Source organism: Physeter macrocephalus, chromosome 18 (genome assembly GCF_002837175.3).
Source record: "Physeter macrocephalus isolate SW-GA chromosome 18, ASM283717v5, whole genome shotgun sequence".
NCBI classification, from domain to species: domain Eukaryota; kingdom Metazoa; phylum Chordata; class Mammalia; order Artiodactyla; family Physeteridae; genus Physeter; species Physeter macrocephalus.
This window is the reverse complement of record NC_041231.1, coordinates 70,336,829-70,358,689: the sequence shown is the minus strand read 5'-3', so window position 1 is coordinate 70,358,689 and position 21,861 is coordinate 70,336,829. Positions and strand designations below refer to the sequence as shown.

At 36.5% G+C, this 21,861-nt stretch overlaps 1 protein-coding gene across 1 annotated transcript in view; it reads right to left on the bottom strand.

Moving 5' to 3' along the window:
• The window catches only part of FKBP5 (FKBP prolyl isomerase 5), a 105,653-nt gene that overhangs the window by 58,008 nt on the left and 25,784 nt on the right, over positions 1–21,861 (bottom strand). The window contains exon 3 of the mRNA XM_055080127.1: positions 3,918–4,046. Coding sequence (XP_054936102.1) covers positions 3,918–4,022 — 105 coding nt within the window. The 5' untranslated portion in view covers positions 4,023–4,046. The remainder of the gene's footprint in view (positions 1–3,917; positions 4,047–21,861) is intronic.

The window sequence follows — 21,861 nt, the reverse complement described above, 5'->3', positions numbered from 1 at the left end:
AAGCAATCCTGAGAAAGAACAAAGCTGGAGGCATCACATTTCCTGATTTCAAACTATATTAAAAGCTACAATGATAAAAACAGAATGGTACTGACATAAAAACAGGCACACAGACCAATGGAACAGAATCGTGAACCCAGAAATAAACCATAGCATATATAGTCAACTAATATTTGACAAGGAGCCAAGAATGCTCAATGAGGAACAGACAATCTCTTTAGTAAAAGATGTAGGGACAACTGGATAACCCTATGAAGAATAAAATTGGACCCCTATCTTACACCACACACAAAAATTAACTCAAATCAATGAAAGACTTAAAGATAAGATATGAAACTATAAAACATCTAAAGGGAAAAATCTCCTTGACATTAATCTTGGCAATAATTTTTTGGATATGACACCAAAATTACAAGCAACAAAAATAAATAAGTGGAGGGCTTCCCTGGTGGCGCAGTGGTTGAGAGTCCGCCTGCCGATGCAGGGGAACCGGGTTCGTGCCCTGGTCTGGGAGGATCCCACATGCCGCGGAGCGGCTGGGCCTGTGAGCCATGGCTGCTGAGCCTGTGCGTCTGGAGCCCGTGCTCCGCAACGGGAGAGGCCACAACAGTGAGAGGCCCGCGTACCACAAAAAATAAATAAATAAATAAATAAATAAATAAGTGGAATATCAAGCTAAAAAGCTTCTGTGGGCTTCCCTGGTGGCACAGTGGATAAGAATCCGCCTGCCAATGCAGGGGACACAGGTTCGAGCCCTGGTCCGGGAAGATCTCACATGCTGCGGAGCAACTAAGCCCGTGCACCACAACTACTGAGCCTGTGCTCTAGAGCCCGTGAGCCACAACTACTGAAGCCCATGCGGCTAGAGCCCATGCTCCGCAACAAGAGAAGCCGCTGCAATGAGAAGCCTGCGCACTGCAACGAAGAGTAGCCCCTGCTCGCTGCAACTAGAGAAAACCTGCATGCAGCAACAAAGACCCAACGCAGCCAAAAATAAATAAAAATAAAATGTATATATACATTTTTTTAAAAAGCTTCTGCACAGCAAAAGAAACAATCACCAAAATGAAAGGCAATCCATGGAATGGGAGAAAATATCTGCAAACCATATATTTGATAATGAAAATATACAAGGAACTCATGGCTATAATCAAAAAATCAAGAAATAACAAGTGTTGATGAGGATGTGGAGAAAAGTAAACCCTGTACACTGTTGGTAGGGATATAAATTGGGACAGCCACTATGGAAAACAGTATGAAGTTTCCTCAAAAAATTAAAACTAGAACTACCATATGATCCAGCAATTCCACTTCTGGGTATAAATCCAAAGGAAATGAAATCACTATCTCAAAGAAATAATGGATAAAGATGTGGTATATATATATATTATATAATATTATATATATATATATATTAGAATATTATTCAGCCATGAAAAAGAAGGAAATACCATTTGAGACAATATGAATGTACCTTGAGGGCATTATGCTAAGTGAAATAAGTCAGTCAGAGACAGATAAATACTGTGTGATATCACTTATATGTGGAATCTAAAAAAGCTGAACTCACAGAAGCAGAGAGTAGAATGATGGTTGCCAGGGGCTAGGGGAAAATGGGGAGATGTTGGTCAAAGAGTACAAACTTCCAAGTTATAAGATGAATAAATTCTTGGGATCTAATGTACAGCATGGGGACTATAATTAACAACACTGTATTATATACTTGAGAGCTGCTAAGAGAATAGACCTTAAATGTTCTTAGCACAAAAAAGAAATAATCAACTGAGGTGATGAAGGGGTTAACTAACCCTACTGCAGTAATCATTTCAAAACATTTAAGTGTATCATATCATCACATTGTATACCTTAAACTTACATAGTATTATATTTCAAATATATCTCAATACAGCTGGGAAAAAATAATTACAGTTTAAAAAATTATATTAAGTGCTAGTAAAAAAAAAAAAAAGTAGAATCATTACTGCCCTTCTAGTACTCAAGGGGAAAAAAAGTTTCAAAAAAGTTAATCTAAAAGAAATCACACAATATTCTAGAAGTGCTCGTGTTCATGAACTGCATGCAGTACTTAGGAGCCTGAGCCTCCCCTGGAGGGAATCTGCATTTCTAGGACTCTAACCAAGTAACTGGGCATATGGGATGAATAGCTACCATGGAGTCAGAGCTGTTCACGTCAGCAAGTGATACTGTGGTATCACTTCCGGTTTCCCCAACAAGACAAGTTTAGTGCCTAAATCTGGAGCTGTCTTAAGGATACAATCTAGTCTCAATTCATTTTAAAAATGTAAGCTCCAAAAAGAAATTTTATCTTCCTGGGTTAGTTTCTCACTTCCCAGATCTGCCTTGGTCTTTTAAAAAACATATACAGTAACAGTTAATAAGAGAGATTATTACAATCATGGCACTGTGCTAAATGCTTTATGTAATCTCAATAATTCTATGAGGTAGGCAGTATTATTACTCTAATTTTACAAATGAGGAAACTTCATCACAGATAGGTAACTAAATTGCTCTAGGTCACAAAGTTAAAAGACCTATTTAATCTTAACCAAAAGTCATGGTGAAACATGAGGCTTTAGACAGTGATAAACCATAAATTAAACCATAATTTAAAGGGTTATAATCTCTAAATGTTTCTTACAAGCCTAAGAATCTTATTAGATTTACTCCCTAGAACAAAGCAGGGCCTCAGGCAAGTTGGGGGCCATGTTGTCTGTACCAGTGCTCTGAAAAAATGAAAGAGAAGAACCTAAACAGAGGTAAGGAGATGCTGAGGATAGCCCACAGAATTTCCACTGTCTTGAGAGGCATTCTGGAGTATGGGATGAGTAATTCACAGAGCTACAAGGTTGAAAAGCCCTCTGAATGAAGATATCATAATATACATCGTATGCTATAGATAGCATAAAGCCCTTATTCTACAGGTTCAAGTCTTCAAACTTTGGCTTGGCATATAGCAAGCTAATAGTAAAACACGTATATTCGGAAGCAATTCAGGCGCAGAAAAAAGCTTTCACATAAGCAAGATTAGCCAAAACAAACTAAAAAAATTCTCATTTGCTACTAATAACACAAGGAGACATTAAAACTCAGCTTAGTGGTAATATTTAGAAAGTTTAAGATAATCTTTTCAGCAAAAAAAAAATTAATTATACAAAACTTGAACGCATAACAACAGTGTAGGAGAAAAAAGAACTTAGTATGACTAAAACCATTTAACCTCTCTTTATTATATGGAATAATAACACATATATATCTTCCATACATAAATGGAAGAATCAAAAAGAACTCTGTCTCACAAAACCACTGTGAGATAAAAAAAAATGTAAAAATGATTAATTACAGAATGAAAAAAGTGTTTTTAAGGAGGAAAGCTAATTCAAAAGTGAGATATATTCTCTGATGAAACCTCAAAAAAATACCTTTACTGCACACAGGAATTCTATTTGTATGTAAAAAACCAATCCTTTTGAACTCTGCAAGTTAGCTTTTCTTATTCTGTTAAAAAAGTCTTTTGAATTGTCATTAGCTAGCTTTAATATACTTAAATATTATATTAAAATAATAACCCATTTATACACTCTGAGAATAGACACAGCCTTTTGGAGTCAGACATAACTTGGACCTAAACCCCAGATCTGCATTTACTAAGATATATGATTTGGGGCAAGTTAATTTACCTAGCTGGCCCTCAGTTTTACCATCTATAATCTGGGATTAAAAATAAACCTCCAGTTATAAAGACAAAATGAGAATTTAACTGCAGTGTTTGGTACTTAGTAAGCCTCAGTAAACATTATCCATCTCCACCTCCAACCAAAAAAACAAAAAAAGATTTTTATTAACAATCTTTCCAGATAGCAAATTTCCCTAAATGTCATTCATCCTTGTGGCCTCACCTTTAATACTCCTCTATCTTTTTTGGAGGTAATATCCTCTCCCTGTTCAGCAACAGCTGCTGCGGGGCTTTCTCCATTGTTCTTGGCAGCTTCATCAGTAGTCATTGTCTTTTATAAGTAGACAACCTGCTGAGAAGAAACATATTTTAGCTAGGAAAAGTATCACTTCTTTATGCATCATAAATGCCCCTAGGAACTGAGCTTTACCTGACCCAAGATTTACTAAGGGCCAATAAGGTTAAACACCGAAAAGGAAAATAAAAACATTTGCTATGAGCATGTATTGATGTCATGAGGCATGTAAATGAAACATCATCCAACTCTTCAATTTCCCATCCAGCTCTGATCCCAAATTAGAGAGCAGAACAAGTCAGGTTTGATAGTGATTATATTCCTTAGCATGATTACACATTGAGAAGTAGTTCTTACAGAACTCTGAAAACGTCCTTTTCCTACAGCCATATTCTTGACAGAGAATTAAGAACTTATCAGGTGATCTGATAAAAGAAATGACAATATATCACAGTGGAAAACAGGACAGGCTTTCAAAATGACAGACCCCAGTCTGAGTCCTAGCTCCAGCAATATCTGTTTGACATTTGCAAACTTAAAGTCACTGAGCCTCAGTTTCACATCTGTAAAATGGATGGAGTTTTTGTTCATAGAGTTACTGTGAGGCATTAATGAGATAAGAAATGTTAAGAGATTAGCACAAAGTCCTAACTGAAAAACGTAAACATTTATCATGATTATTACTGGGTCTTTTATAGAGCCACATTTTTCATTTCCTGCTCAAAAGTTCCTTTGGAATGAGGTTCTTCCCTACCATAGCATTCCAGGCCCTCCACAACATGATCCTTACCTATCTTTCAGTTCTAGCTTCCACTACTTTCTTTCATGCAGCTCATGCTCTAGCCAAAACAGACCAATTCTTCTCCCATAACAAGTCCCGTGCTTTCCCATCTCCATGCTCTTGGTCACTCTTTTTTAAAATCCCCATTCTTGGGCTTCCCTGGTGGCACAGTGGATAAGAATCCGCCTGCCAAGGCAGGGGACACGGGTTCAAGCCCTGGTCCAGGAAGATCCCACGTGCCGCGGAGCAACTAAGCCCGTGCACCACAACTACTGAGCCTGTGCTCTAGAGCCCGCGAGCCACAACTACTGAAGCCCACGCGCCTAGAGCCCGCGAGCCACAACTACTGAAGCCCGCAGGCCTAGAGCCCATGCTCCGCAACAAGAGAAGCCACCGCAATGAGAAGCCCGTGCACCTCAAAGAAGAGTAGCCCCACTCGCTGCAACTAGAGAAAGCCCGCATGCAGCAACGAAGGCCCAACACAGCCAAAAATAAATAAAAATTTAAAAAATTAAAGAAAAATAAAATCCCCATTTTTCCCACTCAAGTGCTCCCTCCATCTTACCAAACTTGACCTTCTATTTTGCAGTTGTCTGCCCTTTTCTGTACTTCCTTAGCTCTCCCCTAGATTTGTTGTCTATAATACATTCGTAAGACAACACACTTGTTGTATTTGAAAGATCCTTGAGAGCAGGGCCATCCTTTGTCCATATTTAGATTCCTTAGAATGCCTCTACCTTTTAGACTGGAATGACAGAAAGGTCAAGGAATCTGGAGCTCCTTACAAGCTGTTTAATGTGCTTACTTTAACTTCTCTAAGCTTTTTTCCCTACCTGTGTAATTAGAATAAAAATAATATCTACTTTCACAGAGTGATCTTCTGGATTAAATGGTATAATGTGTATGTTAAAAGTATACTATTCCAATGTTAACTCTTATTATTATCATCAGTCACCTATATGACAGACACTTTTCATGCAAGGCAAATACCAACAGGCTAATCAACAAGACAAAACAAAACACACCTTGCTGGCTGCTGCCATGATGAATTCCATACTGCTCTCCTGGTTGAGCAGGGGAAGACAAGAATTAATCACGTCTACAGCTATTCAGTATTAGGCTAATAATGGACATAAGACTCCCTAAGTCACCTGTGGGACCCTCTTGCCTACAGTCAAAAAGTGCTATTTTACACTTGTGAAAAATGTCTTACTGATACAACTGATAATTAGACAACTAAATATAGTTGATATAGTGTTTTAAATCATTTCCAACTGACCTAAATTTACTTCAGTGTCAACAAAGACACAAATCAAATTTTGCTGTGCCCCCAAATCTTCAAACAGAACACCAAAAACCAGGGGTTTAGCCCTTTGCTTTATTTTCTAGTACACTTTATGCCAAACACAAAAGATCCAAATGCTTCGCTCAGGATAAGGGAAACGCCAGAACAAAGTGTTCTCAAACAAACAACAACAAAAATTAAGTACCTACTTGTTGTGTGATGCTGGGCAAGATAATTAGGGAAATCAGATGAACAGGGTTTGTTCCCAAATTCTAGTAACCTACCACTTATAAAACACTCTCTGATGCATAGAAATTTGCAGGAGCCACCTCAAAAACAGAGGGATAAGATCTGGAGGTGTTGGACCATATCCCTGGAAAAATACATACACACAAAAAAATTTCCTGGTGCTTTACAGGTACATAGACATCCATCAGTAAACCCCTGGGGAAACCCTGGAGTAACTCAATAAACAAATTAAAACCACCAAATGAAAGGTTATTAGGGAACAGGACAGCTACACGGTCTCAAAACATGAACCTACAGATTACTTATTATTAAAAAAGGAAAAAGGGCTTTCCAGTGGAGTGATCTGACAAACCTCCCCCTTCACACAAGTGATCTGCATCATGACCAAACTCTGCATCTTCTATATTAACACAAACCAATATCAGTGTGCCTCCTGATGTGATGTAATGGGAAGTATACATGTGGTATTCCTACCAAAAACATTTAACCTGAAACTAATCAAGAAGAAAAGACAAAATTAGGTTGTGGAACATTCTACAACTGGCCTAGACTCCTCAAAATGTCAATGTTATGAAAGACAAAACAAAGTTAAAAAGAAAAGGGGCCTGTTCTGGTTTAAAAAAGACTAAAGAGACACAGCCACCAAACGCAGTGTGTGATCCTTGGCTGGATCCTGGATTAGGGGGAATAAAAATTTATAAAAGCACCTTTTTGTGAGATTTAGGAAAATTTGGAAAAACACCATACATTACCTTATTATTACTGTATAATGTTAGCCTTCTGGAGTGTGATATAGCATTGTGGTTTTATACAGAATAATATCCTCATTCTTAGGAGACACATGCTGAAGTATTTAGGGGTGAGGTGCCATGATGTCTGCCACTTACTTTCAAATCATTTGAGAGAGAGCATGTGTGAACACAAATTATCACCAAAAGCTAAAAACAGAGCATTCAGAAAGCATGACTACAACACATCCAAAGGCAATGCCTTTCTTTTGAATGTTTGTCATTTGTAGATCAGCTAAACTTTTAAATGAAAATACTGTCAATCAAAAACCATTTTCTTTTGTTCTAACCCTCCCCTTTGGAAACAATGGCTTGCTAAAATTTAAATAAATAGGGAACTTGTATAAGTTGATCTGCAAGCTGTATAAATCTCATTTGATAAAGGAATTTGCTCTTCATTTTTGGTACTAACACTTGAAGGGATACAAATAATCTTTGTAATCTCAGAACGATTCTGACTAGTATGGAGTCCATGTGAAAAGAGGTAGCACGAATTAAATTAATTAAAACACAAATATAAAAATAACACTAAAACTGTTGAACTTTCAAAGGCAGATAAATCTGGACGAATAAAGAAATAAACTGAACATTCCAAGTACTTCCCCTTAATTCCAGTTATACCATTTGGGGTATAGATTTTTGTAAACAAACAAAACAAATAAAGAAAAACTTCTTCCTTGATCTAATGTTACATGAAAAAAAGGTTGTAAGAACAGATAATTCCTAAAAACCTGTAAGACACACTAAGAAAATTTCACTTTTTTCATAAGAGAGCCTTTTCTTCGTTCCCCTACCCTAGGTTTATTCTGGATTTAAAATCACTCTGTAGCTATGGATATTAATCTATGATAAAGCTCACTGTCCTGAACTGTCCAAAGGGGGAAATTGCTGCCCAGAGCCTCAGAGAGGGAACACACAGTTCGTTCTGTTATGGACATGCCAGATAAGCATGCACTCTCCAAAGCGCTGGTCAGCAAACACCTGAGACATCACAGAAAAATGAGACTAAGCTTAAAATTTCATCAACAGTGCACCGAAAACTTCAGTTAACATAACTAAATTGTCATATTCCCTCAAATGAGAAATCATTTCAAAGGTTTATCCACTAATGAACCATGTATATTACCTACTGTTGTAGTTGTTCTCTTTGTTAAAATATAGATATCTCGTATCACAGATTATCCTACTGTCTAACAGAAGAGTTTTCAGAAAGAAGACAAAAAAGAATATAGGAACTGGCTACTTTGTTAGAAACACAGAAAATTACAAAATTACAGCAGCACTCTTTCTAAGTACCATAGATGTCTGGGCCATAAAGGCTTTCAGTCTCCTAAAACTAAAACACAAAAGAAAGAGAGAAAACACAAGGAAAGGCTTGTAACTGAATGCAGTATAAGTGCATCCTAATTTCGAAAATATTCATGTAAGGACGAACTGGAAAGCCCTCATTTACTTTCAACCCCAGGCCTCTATCAAACATTCAAGTCCAGTAACACAGGAGTGTCAGGAGGAGTTATCTATTTGTAAGCAAGACACACACAAAAGAGAGATATACATGCATGCAGAGGAAACGAGATCAAATATAAAGACAGACTGTATGTCTATATGAAACTGCACACTGTATTTATTCATCTACTTTCCCCCAGTTAATTTGCTTCCTCCACACTGGGGTGCGGAATGGGGAGATGATGAACAACGCTCTTATATATGCTCATACATTTACTTTTTCTCCTTTAAAAAAGAAACCTGCAAGAAGATATACAAAGAGCCAATAAGCATGTGAAAAGATGTTCAACATCCTTATTCATAAGGGAAATGCAAGTCAAAATCACAATGAGATACCACTTCACACTCATGAGGATGGCTATTATCCAAAAAGAAAAAATGACAAGTGCTCGTGAAGATGTAGAGAAATCAGAACCCTCATGCACTGCTGGTAGTAATGTAAAATGGTACAGCCTCTGTGAAAAGGTTTGGTGGTTCCTCAAAACATTAAACACAGAATCACCATATGATCCAGCTATTCCACTCCTAGGTATGTGTCCCAAAGAAGCAAAACCAGAGACTCAAAAAGATACAGTAGTAGTATTCACAAAAGCCAAAAAAAATCCAAGTGTCCATAAACAAAATATGGTATGTGTGCAAAATGTATTATATGTTATTATTAAAATGAATATTATTCCATAAAAAGGAATGAAATTCTGATACATGCTACAACATGGATGAACTTGAAAACATTATGTTAAGTGAAATAAGCACGACACAAAAGGACAAATATTGTATGATTCTACTTATATGAGGTACTTAGAATAGGCAAATTTATAGAGACAGGGACTTCCCTGGTGGCGCAGTGGATAAGACTCCACGCTCCCAATGCAGGGGACCCGGGTTCGATCCCTGGTCAGGGAACTAGATCTCACATGCATGCCGCCACTAAGAGTCTGCATGCCACAACTAAGGAGCCCGCCTGCCGCAACTAACACCCTGCAAAACCAGTCAACCAACCAACCAAATAAATAAATAAATATTTTTTTTAAATTTATAGACACAGAAAGTAGAATAGAGATTATCAGGGGCTGAGGGAAGCAGAGAATAGAGAGTGGTTGTTTAATGGATATAGAGTGTCTTTTTGGGAAGATGAAAAAGTTCTGGAGAAGAGTGGTGATAACTGCACAACAATGTGAATGTACTTAATGCCACTGCACTGTACATTTAACCATGGTTCTCTCTTTAGCTGTCCTAACTTCCCCTTAATTGAGGATACCTTCTGTATTTCCAGTGCAATCCCAAAGTTCTGAGTCGAGCCTCCAGAAGTGATTATTGTATCAGTTCTTTGGGGACCAAAGACTCTGGGATGTCCAATCATGAAGACTGGTGAGGAAAGAGAATCCTAAATGGAGCTACCCCTTGATTGCTACAAATTATTTCCTCCTTTATTGTCTCTCTCAGATACATACAATGCTTTGGTAAACTCACTTTCCTTCTCAGTAATTAGTGAAGAAAAGCAAAGTTAATAGACCAAATTTACCATTACTCCTGTCACTAACCCTGTTTACTTGGATGAATTACTGTTCTTAAATAAGTAGGAGGCAAAGAGTTATATTAGCATTAAAACAAAACAAAAACAGGTCTAGAAAATATCAGACCATCCAAATGCCAAGGGCTGAAAGTCTAAGGGATCAACTTCCCCTATGATGGCAATGGAGTGACAGAAAAATTTGCAAAGCTCTGAGCTTGAAAACAAGAAAAGGTGTATCACTGAACTAGAAAACAGATGAGATTAGCCAGAAGGAGAGAACAAAGAAGAGCAAATTGCCTTCTAAACACTGACTGTAAGAACAGCTCTTCCAAAGGGAGCCTGGTCAGCATCACAAAGAGCAGAGAAATTAAGTAGAGCCCCACCTGGGGGACAGAGCAGACGCTGTGTTCAGATCAGTTAGGCCAGGTAGGCTTCCCTCCCTCCCGAATGCACAAGGTGGCTCCCATTTTTTTCTATGAACATGTAAGAATTTTCTTTACTCCTGGGGTTCGGATGTATCACCAGAATATATGTGTTATTAATCTTCTTTCCTTCATTCCTGCAGGGGCCTTAACATCCTGGTCTTTAAATGCTGAAGACAAGTCTTTGAGGATCTCAGGAAAGTTCCTACTAATATTTCTTTTCCTTCACTGTCTGTCCTCTGATTCTAGAAGTCTTATTAGACAGACTTTGGGCATCTTGGTTCTATCCTTCCGGTCTCCTAAACATGTTTCTGGGATAAATATTAGAATTACCTGAGGGAGACGCAAGAGGGAGGGGATATGGGGATATACGTATGCATATAGCTGATTCACTTTGTTATACAGCAGAAACTAACAACATTGTAAACCAATTATACTCTAATAAAGATGTTAAAAAAACAAAACAATAAAGTACAGCAAAGAACCAAGGGGAAAAAAAAAAAAAGAATTACCTGAGAAGCTTTAAAAAGCCACTGATGCCTGGACCCACTCCCAGAGAGTCTGGATTTAACTGGTCTGTGGTCAGGACATCAGTGTTTTTAAAAAGCATCTCAGATGATTCTAATGTGCACACAGGGTCCAGAAACCACCTCAATTCCATCTTTGCCTTTTTGCTCTATATTCTAAGAGATCTCCTTTGACGGAATTTCTAGATCACCATTTGGTTGTCAGCTATGCCCACTGTGTCATTTAATTTGTTCAAAGGATTTTTTAAAATACTTATTTCTATATACTCTCTTATTATCTGATTGCTCATTTTTTCTTAGCATGTCCTTACTTTATGGATGCAATTACCTTTCAAATATTTCTGAAGATTCTACTTAGAATAAAATGGGACATCTCCTATGAATAAGTATTTGGCTAAAAAGTTTTTAAGGGAAAATAAAAAATGCTGATTTTATGTATCCCCTAGCATCTCCCAAAGGCACTGGGCAGTGGTAAAGGTTGAGAAGTTAAGAAATGGAAAGGAGAGAAAGGTAGCATACTGTGAGTGTAAAGTTAAGTATAAGGGGAATGTATAAGATGCAAAATGTGAGAATTTTGAGACTTTTACTAGGCTTACAAAGGGAAACAGTAAAATGCTTTGGTGGAAAGGGGAGTGGAGAGCAAAGGCTTAAGAACAAGAAAGAACCTGACAAGCTTAAATACACAGCGAAAGAGTCACAGGGAAACAAAAAAAGTAATGATTCAAGAGTAGGAAGAACAAAGGCATAGATTTGGTCATCAATTAAACATTTATAGACTGCTTTTTTTTCCTGAATTTTATTTTACTTTTTTATACAGCAGGTTCTTATTAGTTATCCGTTTTATATACATTAGTGTATACATGTCAATCCCAATCTCCCAATTCATCCCACCACCACCGCCCCCCCACCACTTAAGTTACAGCTAAATTAATACGGCTAAATAAAAGTATTCTAAAGCTTTTCCTCAAGAGGAATGTTTAAATAAAAATTAGCAAATTCATACTATAAAAATATTATGCTTTTGTAAAGGATGAGATAAATCTAAAGAGAATCACTGAGCTAAGAGTCTAAACACCAAAAACATCAAAACAACTGAACTGAGAAAGGATTTTGTAGATGCCCATCCACTAAAAAAGAATACCATTGTAATAAATGAAATGTATTGTTACAATGCATAGTGCCCAGTGATGATTTGGTTCTTCCGGCTGTAAACAAAACCAACATCACTTGAGGGTGTTACAAAGGGATAATACATGTGGTACAGACAATGTGGTATATCATAATTGCTTGCAGGAACCAACCATGTTTCCCAGTTATTTATAGATTTTGGTGTGTAGAATCATTTTAGAGCACTGGCTTACAATTATGCAAATATTACATGCCAAAATGTCTTTTTCATCATTGTTCTTCCTTAGAGTTAAGACAACTAAACTCTGGAAATATTAATATGGAACTGGCGAGATCTTAGCTATTCCAGATAAGCAAGCTTCTAATAATGATATGAAAGCTGGAACAACATCCAACATGGACTATTAAGCGAATGGCAAGCTGCAGAACAATTTGTAGTATGATCCTATTTTTAGGAAGAAAATGGTGTATATTTACTTATATATACAAGAAAAATATATTTAACCACTGTTAAAACAATGTTATCTCTGGAGAATGAGATTTAGGAGTTTAAGAAGGGATTTTCACTTATAAAATTTTTTATCATTTAAATAGTTTAACACTAAGTATATATTACTTCCATGATCTTTTAAAAAAACTTAGGACAAAAACACGAAAACACTTCACGGCTGCACTCATCAGGACTTATTCTTTCTGTTCAATTTAACTCAAACATTTTGGAGTGCCTCCTATGCAGAGGAAGCAAAATCTGGTTGAGCAGAGTTCGTGCTTGTGAGACATCCAGAAGGCAGTCAGAGACAAGGCCTGCGCTCAGGAGAGAACTCTGGGGGACAGTACACGTTGGGGCGTGATCAGATTCTACATGGAATTAAGATAAAAGTACACTTGCAGTTACTGCTAAGAAAGTACAACAGTGGTTCTCAAACTTTTAACATCCCAGCCCCACTTTTGATTACTAGGTCTTGTGGCAGTACAGATGAAATAATTTCCATCTCCCTGGAACTTACATTCTGGGAAGGGTAAACACAGTAGGAGTGAGCCTCCATTCATGTTTTAATAGGAAAATTACATTTCTACCTGTGCCACAGTTGTAGATTATTAACTTGAGTTGATTCATTAGGGTCAAACAGTTTGATTCCAAGTCTGCTGGTGATTTCTAAGAACAGGCCAGCAAAGTAACATATGGCAAAGGTCTGTAAACATGGTATAGGCAGAGAATGTGTCCTATTTGTTTTTGAACCCCCAACACCTAGTGTAAATGGATGGCATATAAGAGGCAGTCGATAAACGCAAATGAATTGTGATTTTCAAAAGCAACTGATATAAAGATGGTAAAATAGCAGACACTACAAGGAATCAGCACTGAAATATCATTTCCAGTTGACTGTATTCCTTCTCTAAATCTACTCTGAAAAATATAATCTGGAGAATTACACCATACCTAAGTGTTCAACTATGAAAGTAAAAATAATATTCTGCTCTAATCAGGGGTGGTAATCAAGAAAACCCTAGCATAATTAATACATCCCTGAAGTGCACTGTAAGTTTATGTCTATGCATACATACACATAACAGGTTTATCTTATTAATTATATCAGTTTGACTTAAAAATGGGCAGTCAAAAACAGAGGACCACACCTAGCTGTCAATCTCTGAGTATACACTAAATAGCAACTGGAGGAAGAGACAGCTCAGAGAGCTGGACTGCAGAAGGAAGAAACCTAGGATAAAATTTTTGTATAGTACTGCATTCCTCTTATAGTTTCATTAAAGCACTATAACATAAATTAAGCAGGTTTAAAACATGGCTTCACTCTGTTTCCCAAGGTCCATTATATGTCCAAGAGTAAAACTGCACAAGAATAAACTGCATTTTGAGTCTGTGATCAAATCCTTAAATACAGAAGGAAAAAACCCTTGGCCACCTAAAATCCCTCCACAAAAGTATGGAAGGAGGACAGGGGCTGAGGAGAGAGAAGGGAAAGAGTGCTGCTCTCAAGTTTGACAACCAGAGCCTCTGCCTGGGCACTGGGTTTTGAGAACAAGGGGATGTTCCATAACAGGAGAGACTCCTGTTTGGGGAGAAGTCTGGGGGGAAACAGAATCTATAAGGCTGTAACACATCCTAGGCAGGAAGAAATAAGGAAAATTTATTTTTGATGCGACCCTGCCATCTCCCAAACCTCTCCATTCTGAGTTGGTACCTCTTCTGCATGCAGATCTAGTTATTGAACAGTGAAGTTTGTTAATATGAGTTATTCCTTCTCCTCAGGGTCAGGGTTAGGGTTAGGACCTTCCAAAGTGACAAATTAATCTCATAAATTAATCCTGTCAACTAGATAAAGATTTGTCTACCTCCCTAAGTAAACACCCTTTTTGGAATGACTCATATATTCCATGTTTCCAGAACAAATTTCTAATTAAAGGGTATATATGATAGAGGATTGAACCATGCCTAAATTTAAACTCAAATCCATTGGTAACTAGCTCTGGAATCTTTGGCCCTCACTCAGTTTCTCCATCTGTAAATTTCAGGGGGTTAAGGTTTATTCCAACTCTAATATTTAGAATTACTTTTTAATGAATAAGTATATATTTTACCTTATAGGACAATGAAGTTTGATATGTGGAAGGGAAAACAATTCCCAAGGAATGGAAAAAGTTATTCTGGTATCACAGAAGTTCACTTTCTACTGCAACCCTCTGGCAAAACATTATTCTGAGGTTTATCTCCTTAGATATTTTCTACAGCTGCCACAATTGTCACCAACGTAATGGCTTAAACAATACGCACTTATTATGTTACAGTTCTGGAGGGCAGAAGTCAGAAATGGGTCTCACTGGGCTAAAAATCAAGGTGTTAGCAGGGCTGCATTCCTTCTGGAGGCTCTAGGAGAGAATTTCCTTTTTTCCAGACTCCAGAGGCTGTCCACGTTCCTAGGCTCATGGCCCCCCTTCCTCCATTTTCAAAGCCAGCAATATTGTATCTCTCTGATCATTCTTCTATAGTCACATCTCCCTCTGGCCACAGCAGGGAAAGTTTCCCTGCTTTCTCAAATTTCTTAAGAATCCATGTGATTATGTTGGGCTCATCTGGATAATTTCCCCACCTCAAAGTCTTTAACCTTGATCATATCTGCAAAGTTCCTTCTACTCTGTAAGGTAACATATTAACAAATTTCAGGGATTAGGATGTGGGCGTCTTTGAAGGGGCCATTATTCAATACTATCTACCATAGATACCTAGTCATCCAAACAACATCATAAGAATTTCTCCCAAGCCTAGAATTCTGTTGACTTCCTCCATTTTATACTTAGGGCTCTTTCAACATTCTTTCCCCTCTCTCCCCTTACTTATCATCCATTTGGATTACAGTGTTCTAATATGACAATACAATTAAATCTAACATTTGATCATTATTATTCTAAAAAATTCTTCAGAATTTCAGAAAGCCCAAATTGGAACATTTATTCAGTTCCTCGATTTTGTAATAAGTTAAAATTATAAGTAAACTTGATATATACAATACAGGTTTTCCCACCTCATCAAACTTAATCACTGACAAATTATTTTTAAAATTACTCTGAGTCCCTTATGTGCCTCTGAAATTTAAACAGCTTGCTATAAATGTTGAAGAACACACAAGTACATTTTTAAAACAGATTTGGTGCCAATACAATAAACTTCATATATTCAAAGTATATAAGTTGTAAGTTTGTATGTTTTGACATATGTATATATACCCATAAAGCCATCACTTTATGGATATATGTACATATATCCATATGTACATATATCCATATGTATATATATATACATAATGCACATTTGGATTGTTTTCAATTTTTGTCTATTACAAATAAAGCTGCTATGAATATTTGGGTACAAATCTTCATGTAGTCATATGCATTCATTTCTCTTAGATAAATGCCTAGGAGTGGAATGGCTAAATCACAGAGTAGGTGTACATTTTAGGTCTTTAAGAAAGTGGCAAACTGTTTTCCAAAGTGGATGTACCATTTTGTGTTCCCACCAAAAGTGTGTAAGAGTTTCAGTTGCTCCACATCCTCACTAACACTTGGTACTATAAGCCTTTTTAACTGAAGACATTCTAACATGTATGTAGTGGTATCTAACTGTGACTTTAATCTGCATTTTCCTAATGACTAGTGGTGTTCATCATCTTTTCATGGGCTGATTTGCCATCCATGTATCTTTGGTGAACTGTTCAAATCTTTTGCCTATTTTTGACTGAGTTTTCTTATTATTAAGTTTTGAGAGCTCCTTATGTAACGTGAATACAAGCTTTTAATCAGATAACGTGATTTGCGAATATTTTCTCCCAGTCTGTGACTTGTCCTTTAATTCTCTTAAAGGTGGCTTTCAAAGAGATGTTCTTAATTGATACAGTCCAATTTATCTTTTTTCTTTTATAAATCATGCTTTTGGTGTTGTACCTTAAAAATCTTTACCAAACCCAAAGTCAAACATATTTTCTTCTAAAAATTTTATTGATTTGGGCATTACATTTAGGTCTATGATCAATTTTGAATTAACTTTTATATATGATATACAGTATGGATTTAGTTTTTTGTATATGAATCTCAAATTGTTCCTCACCATTTGTTGAAAAGACTAAACTTTTTCCATTTAATTGACTTGGCACCATACGCAAAAATTAATTGATCACATTTTCCGTTCTATGGGTCTATTTGCTTATCTTTACACCAACATCATTGTCTTATTGTAGCTATAATAAGTTTTAGAAATCAGACGGTGTTAAGTCCTCTCTGTTCTTCTGTTCTAGGACCTTTGCATTTCCATATAAATTTTAAAACCAGCTTGTCACTCTCTACAAATTGCCAGCTGGGATTTTGATTGAGATTGCACTGAATCTATACCTTTAGAGAAAACTGACAATATTGAGTCTTCCAATCCTTGAACACAATATATCTTCATTTATTTAGGTTTTCCTTAATTTCTCTCAGTAATATTTTATAGCTTCCAGTGTAGAAGTCTTATATATCTTTTAGGAAACTTATCCTAGGTACTGAATATTTTTAATTTTACTATAAATAGTATTCTTTTAAAATTTCAACTTCTGACTGTTCATTTCCTAGTATATAGAAATATAATTGACTTTTCTGTATTGGTCTTGTATCCTACAACTTTGCTAAGTGCACTTAATCGTTCTAGTAGCTTTTTCTTTCTTTTTTTTTTTAGAAATCATAGGCAATCATGTCATCTGTGAATAAAGAGTTTTACTTCTCTTCCAATCTGGATACCTTTTATTTCTTTTTCCTGTCTGACTGTACTGGCTAGAACCTCAAGTACAATGTTGAATAGAAGTGGTGACTCACAATGGACATCTTGCCTTGTTCCTGATCTCAGAAGGGAAAGATTTAGACTTTCAGTATTAAGTATGATTTCAGCTATTGGTTTTTCATGGATGTTCTTTATCAGATTAAGGAAGTTACCTTCTATTCCTAGTTTTTTGAGAGTTTTTAATGTTGGATTTTGTTAAATGCTTTTTCTGCATTTACTGAGTTGATCATATGGTTTTCTGTTTTTACTTTATTGACATGGTACATGATATTGATTTTCAAATGTTAAACCAACCTTGCATTCCTGGGACAAATCCCATTTGGTCATTGTATTTTAACTTTTTATACACTGTTGGAGTCAATTTGCTAAAATTTTGTTAAGAATTTTGCAACTACGTTCACGAGGGATATTGGTCTGTAACTTTCTTTTCTTGCAATGTATTTGGTTTTAGTATCAAGACAATACCACTGTCATGGAATGAGTTAAGAAGTATTCCCTCCATGAATTTTATGGAAGAATTTGCATAAACTTGGTATTATGACTTCCCTAAGTATTTGCTAGAATTCATCAGGGAAGTCATCTTGGCCCAGAGTTTTCTTTGGGGAAATTCAATTCTTTAATAGATATAAGACTACTCAGGCTATTCATATCTTCTTGAGTGGGCATTGGTATCTTGCGTCTTCCAAAGAATCTGCCCACTTCATCTAAGAGTCTAATGTATTGATGTAAAGTAATTCATATCATTCTTTTATGTATCATTTTTAAGACTACAGTATCTGCAGCTCTGTTGACTCTTTCATTCCTGATATTGATAACTTGTGTCTTCTCTTTTTCCTGATCCAACAGGGTAAAGGTTTATCAGTTTTATTGGTCTCAAAGAACCAGCTTTTGATTTCATTAGCTTTCTCTACTGTTTTTCTACTTCATCGTTTCGGCTTTTATCTTTAACTCATTTCTTCTGCTTACTATGGGTTTAATTTTCTCCTTTTTTCTAGTTTCTTAAGGTAGAAGCTGAGGACAATGATGTGCAACCTTACATTTTCTCTAATATAGGTATTTAGTGAATTTTCCCCTGAACATTACATTAGCTACCTCTCACAAATTTTGAAATGTTGCGTTTTCAATCAGTACAAAATACTTTCTAAATTAATCTTTGATTTTTTTTATCCTTTGACCCATGAGTTTCTTAAAAGTATGATTCTAAATATTCAGGGGTTTTCCAGGTATCTTTCTGTTACTGATTTTAAATTAAATTCCCTTTCAGTCAGATGACATACTTTTTATGATTTAAGTAATTTTAAATATATTGATACTATTTTATGGACCAAAATGTAACCTACATTAGTAAATGTTCTTTGTGCAATTGAACAATAAGTGTATTCTGCTGTAATGGGTAGAATGTCATATAAATGTCAATTAGATCAACTGGTTGATAATCTTTAACTCTTCTAAATCATTATTAATTTTTTGTCTACTTGTTCAATCAGTTATTGAGAAGGTATTGAAATCTCCAACTATAACTGTGGATCTATTTCTCCTTTCAGTTCTATTAATTTCTGGTTCATGTATTTTTAAACTCTGTTATTAGGTACAATACATATTTAAGTACTATTAATTCAACTTGATGAACTGACCACTTTATCTTATGAAATGACTCTTTTTTTTTTTTTTTTGTGGTACGCGGGCCTCTCACTGTTGTGGCCTCTCCCGTTGAGGAGCACAGGCTCCGGACGCGCAGGCTCAGCAGCCACGGCCCACGGGCCCAGCCGCTCCGCGGCACGTGGGATCCTCCCGGACCAGGGCACAAACCCGTGTGCCCTGCATCGGCAGGCGGACTCTCAACCACTGAGCCACCAGGGAAGCCCTGAAATGACCCTCTTTATCCCTGGTAATAGTCTTTGTTCTAAAATCTAATTTCTCTGAAATTAATATAGTTGTTCCAACTTTCCTGATTAGTATTAGCATGGAATATCCTTTTCCAATCTTTTAATCTATTTGCATCTTACTATGTATCAGAGTTTCTTGTAGGCAACATGAAGTTGAGTCTTGCTTTTTTTACCAAATCTATTAAGCTCTGCCGTTTAACTGGATTGTTTAGATGGTTTATAGCTAATATACGTATTGATATAGTTTGGTGTAAACATAACATTTTGCTATTTGTTTTCTATTTGTCCTCTGTTCTTTGTTCCATTTTTCCTCTTTTTTTTTAAAGATCTCTAGATTTATAGTTTTTATCAAATTTGGAAACTTTTGACCATTATTTCTTCAAAAAATTTTTCTGCACCCCCTTCTCTCCTTGAGACTACAATTACGCATATATTAGGCCACCTAAAGTTGTCTCACAGCTCACTGATGCTCTATTCATTTTTTCCTAGTCTTTATTTCCTTTCTGAGTTTTATTTTGGATAGTTTGTATTGCTATGGCTTCAAGTTTACTAATCTTTTCTCTTGCACTGTCTAATTTGTTGTAAAACCCATGTAGTTTATTTTTCATCTTGCACATTGTAGTTTTCATCTCTAGATGTTCAATTTACATCTCTTAAATATATTTTATATCTGCATTTAACATTCTCAATCTTTCCTCTACTTTCTTGAATATATGGCATATAGCCAAAACTGTTTTAATGTTTTTGTCCATTAATTCTATCACTTGTGTCATTTCTGGGTCGGTTTCTATTTTTTAATTTTCCTCCTCATGGATTGCTTCATTACAAGTCTGATGCTTTTGACTGGAGGCCAAATGTAAATTTTACCTTGGTGAGAGCTAGGTATTTTTTTCCTCCAGTTTTATTGAGATATAATTGACATATAGCACTGTATAAGTTGAAGGTGTACAGCATAGTGGTTTGACTTACATATATCATGAAATAATTATCACAATAAGTTTAGTGAACACCCATCATCTTATATAGATACAAAATTAAAGAAATAGAAAATTCCTTGTGATGAGAACTCTCAGGATTTACTCTCTTAACAAGTTTCCTATATAACATACAGTAGTGTTAATTATATTCATCATGTTGTACATTACATCCCTAGTACTCATTTATCCTATAACTGGGAGTTTATACCTTTTGACTGCCTGTATCCAATTCCCCTCCTCCTGCCCCTGCCTCTGGTAACCACAAAGCTGGTCTCTTTTTCTTTTTTCTTTTTTTTTTTTTAGCGGTACGTGGGCCTCTCACCGTTGTGGCCTCTCCCGCCGCAGAGCGCAGGCTCAGAGGCCATGGCTCACGGGCCCAGCCGCTCCACGGCATGTGGGAACTTCCCGGACCGGGGCACGAACCCGCGTCCCCTGCATCGGCAGGCGGACTCTCAACCACTGCGCCACCAGGGAAGTCCCCTGGTCTCTTTTTCTATGAGTTTGTTTTTGAAGTACAATTGACCTAAAACACTATGTTAGATCCTGTTACACAACACAGTGATTCGGTATTTCTATATGTTTCAAAATGATCATCACAATAAGTCTAATGATCACCACAATAAGTCTAGTTACAATAGGTCACCATACAAAGATATTACAGTTATTGAATATATTCCCCACACTGTACATTTCATACCCTTGACTCATTTTTTCTTCTGCAACCAGAAGTTTGTACCTCTTAATTTCTCTCACCTATTTCTTTCTTCCCCCTATTCCCCTCCTCTCTGGCAACTCCCCATTTGTTCTCTGTATCTATAACACTGTCTCTGTTTTGTTATGTTTGTTCATTTGTTTTGTTTTCAGATTCCACATGTAAGTGAAATCATATAGTATTTATGTCTCTCTGATTTATTTCCCATAGCATAATACCTTCTACGTCCATGTTGTCACAAATGGTATAAAGATCACATCTTCTTTAACCTTTAACCTTCTTTAATCTTCATCTACTGATGGGTAACTAGGTTGCTTCCATATCTTGGCTATTGTAAATAATGCTGCTATGAACATATGGGTACATGTATCTTTTCTAATTAGTATTTTGTTTTCTTTGGAAAAATACACAGGAGTGGAATTACTGGATCATACAGTAGTTCTATTTTTAATTTTCTGAAGAATCTCCATACTGTTTTCCATAGTGGCTGTACCAATCTATATTCCCACCAACAGTGCACAAGGGTTCCCTTTTCTCCACATCCTCACCAACACTTGTTATTTGATAATACAGTACTAGATATTTTTGTATAACTATACATATTGAGCTTTGTTCTGGGATGCAGTTAAATTACTTGGAAACAGTTTGATCCTTTTGAGGCCTTTTTTTTTTTTTTTTTTTTTTTGCGGTACGCGGGCCTCTCACTGTTGTGGCCTCTCCCGTTGCGGAGCACAGGCTCCGGACGCGCAGGCTCAGCAGCCATGGCTCATGG